The sequence below is a fragment of the Patagioenas fasciata genome, chromosome 6 (assembly GCF_037038585.1).
Source record: "Patagioenas fasciata isolate bPatFas1 chromosome 6, bPatFas1.hap1, whole genome shotgun sequence".
Classification (NCBI taxonomy): Eukaryota; Metazoa; Chordata; class Aves; order Columbiformes; family Columbidae; genus Patagioenas; species Patagioenas fasciata.
The window spans coordinates 9798494-9803108 of NC_092525.1; the positions used below are offsets into that span (position 1 = coordinate 9798494).

The 4615-nt window shown below is 56.2% G+C and overlaps 1 protein-coding gene across 1 annotated transcript; it reads right to left on the minus strand.

Moving 5' to 3' along the window:
* Positions 1-2930: 2930 nt before the first annotated feature.
* FOXE3 (forkhead box E3) lies at positions 2931-4103 on the minus strand. The gene has a single exon (XM_065842757.2). It carries the CDS (start codon positions 4101-4103, stop codon positions 2931-2933), a length of 1173 nt encoding a protein of 390 aa, XP_065698829.2.
* Between the last annotated feature and the right edge of the window lie 512 nt (positions 4104-4615).

A 4615-nucleotide genomic window follows, 5' to 3' on the forward strand; every position in this document is an offset into this window, starting at 1 on the left:
TCTGTCCCGGCAAGGCTCAGGCTTTACATGACACTTTAATCCTACTCATTTGCTAGATTCACCCTGACTGTAAACAAAGCTTTGAAATGAAAGCTTAAAAGCCTGGTTGGGATACATTAAGTTAACCAAGACGACACTGTTAAGGCATTAGTTTAATGACAATCACAATACAAGTTGCCAGAGGTTTGTGCATGTGAAGACTGATATCTGCAGGAAAAAGAAGAAAAGGGGCCTGTTCCCTGTCCTTTCCAGCTTGTTTGCAGCATAAGGCCCACGGTGAGGGTGGCTTATTGCCCCTTGTAGGGGGCTCTGGGCTGGGGCTGGCTGGCAGATGGGGAGATGCAGGGCCCTGGGAAGATGTGCAACCCAACGCTGCTCACCAGTTTGTCCTGACACCCTTGGGTGGGCTTGTCTGCTCTCTCCGAGCCAGGTTTTTGGGGATCCAGCCCACTGTGGTGACTCTTGCTCCACACCAGAGCCCCCTTGGCTGAAGACACCCCTCTTGCACAGGGCTCTCCTGCAGACCCCCAGATCTGGAATGGGGTGCTGCTCTCCAAAGAGTGCTATGGCAGGAGGGTGCGGGTGACTGGGTATCAGGAGCATGTCACAGCCCAGCCCATCAGGCACCCCTGGCTTCACCAGCACTTGAGTTAACACCCAAAAATGTCAGGAACTTGGAAAGCCCTTTCTGACACCAGCTCCTGCTGCTGCAGGGCTCCCAGGTGTGTGGGGAGGAGTGGGCTCAGCCCGCTCTGAGATGTTCCATCTCAACCACCTCTTCCTGGTGTGTCCCACTCAGGTAGAACCACAGTATCTCCTGCCCGCTCTCTCCACCCAAACCCATTTATCTGTTATGTCAGTACGTGGTTTTCCCTCACCTGGGACACTCTCCTGCTCGCAGTGCAAACCCGGCAGAGTCCCAGCCTGGCACTCGGCGATGCTGGAGGGACGCCAGCAGACCCAGCACTTTGGATGTGTCTGGCTCTGACCCCCTGGATATTTAGGCAAGACTTCAAAAGTGCTTTTGCTTGTGAAACATTGCAGGATGAGGCCCTGGGAATGAATGTGAGCTATGACAAGTGTCCTTGCTACTGGCTGTCCTTGCAAGCAATTATTTCAGCATCCTCCCAGTCCATCTATACAGACAGCATGCTACATATAGGAACGGCACTTTGCAGACTTTCATTAGATAGAAGATCACTGTCTATAGATACCTTCTGTAGAGAGTCAAATTATTTTAAGGGTTTTTTTCACAACACCCTTTCTGAGCAGGGTATTACGCAGGGAAATGCACAGGAGCTGTTGCTAGAAGCAGTATGAACGCACTATGAAAGCTAAAAAGGTGAAGCTGGAGAGACCAGAGAGGAGACCCAGAGGCCAGCGGCTCAGCTGAAGGCAGCAGACCAGGTTTTAGAGACAGATGAAGCCCCAGTGTTAAGGAGGCCAAGAGGAATGAAAAGCATTTTCTTCCCTCACCTCTCATACTGACCACACTCTCAGTTTCTACAGAGCACATGCGATAAAGCAATGGAAAGCTACAAGCTATCAAGCTGTGGGCAAAATCCAGCCCCTTGGGTACCCACCTGTATGCCCCGCATTTGGTCATGACCATCAGCTGTGAAACAAGACGCTCAGTTTTACATTAAAGCTCAACCGACCTCCAGCTCCTCCTTAAGCAGGAGGAAGGTGCAATAGCGACTACGAGAAACCACTCTGCTTCAGAGGACACGCTTGGAAAACAGGAGAGATATCCTGGCTTGTCATTTTTACCCAGAGGACGTTTAAATTTAAAAAAAGCTAAATCTAGGGATGGGGAATTCTGCCTTCAAACCTGGTGAGACTGTTTGGCTGGTTTTGCTGTAAATAAAGAGCAGCAGCCCAGCCAGTGAACAGCTTGGAATTTGAAATGATTTTGTTGCTACAAAGGAAAGCTACAATCTCCTAATTTGATGTGCTAACCAGAATTCCACCTGCAAGGGATTCCTCAGAGGGAAGACGCGTTCCCTGCTACACAAATGGAAACCATTGAGTCCGGCAAGAGCTGTGTGAGCAAACTTTGCAGGTGATGGAAAGCTTATTGCAGGCTTCGTGTGGCTGAGTTACCATTCGCTTAAAAATATATCATAATAAAACAGACAGATTTAGAAAGTGTCACTAAAAATGTAAGATGTGAAAGTGTCACAACAGCAGCACGAGTCTGTCTCCCACAAGTTACAAGACTGGTAATTTCTTCCCACCACGGTCTGGCCAGAGCCAGAGGAACGGTGGCACCGAATATGTTGGAAGGAAAAGTTTTATTTAAAAAAAGCCCTTTCTAACAATAAAGGTTATTTTTAAAAATAGTAAAAAGAAGCAGTTGGGGTGTTTCATTGTTTGTTTGTTTTCCTACATGGGAAGGAAATAATAAACATCATAAATATTCGTTTAAAATCCAGTGAATTGCTTTAGTGGTTTGTTTTCTTCTTTTTTTTAGTAACTTTCATTCCAGTTGCTCAGGAGGCACTCGGGGAAGAGAGGAGAAAGCCCATTTGTGAGCCAGTTCCTGAACATTACACCATGCACCCACCTCCTGGGTGTGCTCCTCCTCACCCCAGGGATGCCCCGGGGTGCCCTTCCACAGACAGCATCCCCAGGGCCGGGCTGTGTGGAAGGGACAGCCCGGGCATGGTGAGCCATGCTGGGCAGATGTAGCCAGACAACACCTTTTCCAGTGGGGGATAGGGCAGAAAAATAGATCACCTTGCCTCCAGTTAAAAATAAGCTGAGAAAGAGAGGAGTTAGGTTCTACCACAGGTGTGTGTCTGCATGCAGCCAGAGGCTGGGGACCCCCAACCCCACCCCAGCCTATCCCCACAGCTGGGGGAAGTCTGTGTGTCCAGAGATGCTTGTAAGAGCTGTGGGATGTCCAGCCAAGCCCCCTCCCGACCCCATCACATGTACCGCTCGAGGCCGGTGGGGAAATTGGGCTGCCTCATGTAGGTGTTGCTGGAGCCGAACTGGCTGAGGGGCGAAGCGGAGAGCCCCAGGAGCTGCTCGCCATGTTCGGCACAGGCTGGGGGCCGCATGGCTGGCAGGGCCAGTCTGTTGGGAGCCCCATAGAGCTGTGGGCTGCCAGGCGAGTAGCTGCCCTGTGCCACAGGCAGGTGGGGGGGTGAGGCAGTGTAGGGGTAAGCCAGGGTGTTGGGGCCAGCACGGCCCAGCAAGCCAGGGCTTACAGGCTGTGGCTGGAAGCAAGGAGGCTCAGAGCTGCTGGTGGAGCAGGCGGGAGCCAGCTCAGCTCCAGGCAAGCCCAGCGATGGATGGCCCAACTCAGCAGGCGGTGAGGGCTGCAGGGCCTGCTGCCCGCTGATGAGGCTGTCGATGCTGAACATCCTGGGGTGCTGCGCCGCTGGTGCTGCCCCGGCTCCATAGGGGTGGAAGACGGTGCTGGAAAGCTGGGGGCCATAGCCGGGCGAGCAGAGCGCGTTGGGGTAGGGTGCTGTTGGTGCTGCAGGGCGGCCGGCGGGTGAAGGCGTGAAGGCACTGGAGTTTTGCATGTAGCCAGGGTAGGTGGTGATGTCGGTACGCTTAAAACGTTTCCTTCGGCGCAGGAAACTCCCGTTGTCGAACATGTCCTCTGCGGCCGGGTCCAGCGTCCAGTAATTGCCCTTGCCAGGATGGCCGGGTTCCCGAGGGATCTTGACAAAGCAGTCGTTGAGGGTGAGGTTGTGGCGGATGCTGTTCTGCCACTTCTTGGGGTTTTCTCGGTAGAAGGGGAAGCGCTCGGTGATGAATTTGTAGATGCCGCCCAAGGTGAGCTTCCTCTCAGCAGCGTTGGCGATGGCCATGGCGATGAGGGCGATGTAGGAGTAGGGGGGTTTGCCCCGCTGCACCGGTCGCTTCCTCCGGCGGCCCCCGGCGGGGGGCGGCGGTTCCTCGGGGGGCGGGGGCGGCGGGGGAGAGCTGCCCACACCGCCCCGCGGCTCCGGCTTCACCGGCGGCGCCTGCCCGGCGGACGGAGACCCCCGGGGCGGCCCGGGGGAGTCGGGGCTGGCCGCGGCGGCGGGGCTGGGCGCCGGCAGCGTGCACATGCCTGGCAGGCAGGGAAATCCGGCAGCGTTCATATACGGCCCTCACCTTCCTCCTCCTCCTCCTCGGATAGGGGGGCGCGGCGGCAGCGGGAGAAAGAGCCCCCCCGACGGGAGGGGAAGGGGGGCGGGCAGGCGCCGCGGCGGCTCCCGGCGATGGGGAGGTCGGTCCTGAGTTGCTTTGCAATATATAGGGCGGCTGCCCCCCCGGAGGGGACTGCGGCGCCCGGCCCGCCCCGGCCGCTCTCCCCCGGCCGGAGGAGGAGGCCCCTGGGGAGGGGTCCTGGCTCCCATGGCTAAATCCCACAGCCTCTCCACAGGGCTGGATTTCGCAGCCATGCCCCTGAGCGATCCCTCCCCCGGGGTCCCGGGTGCCAGCGCGGCGGTCGGTTCCACTCCCGGGCCGTTCTCCGGGACGCTTCTCTTTCTTTTTGACTGAAGTTTCATGCCAGGAGAAAAACTAAACTAAACGAGTCCCGACCACCAAAGCAGGGCGAGTTTGGTGCCGCAGCAGCAGAGCAGGTAACCTCCCGCCGGGAGCGCCCCGC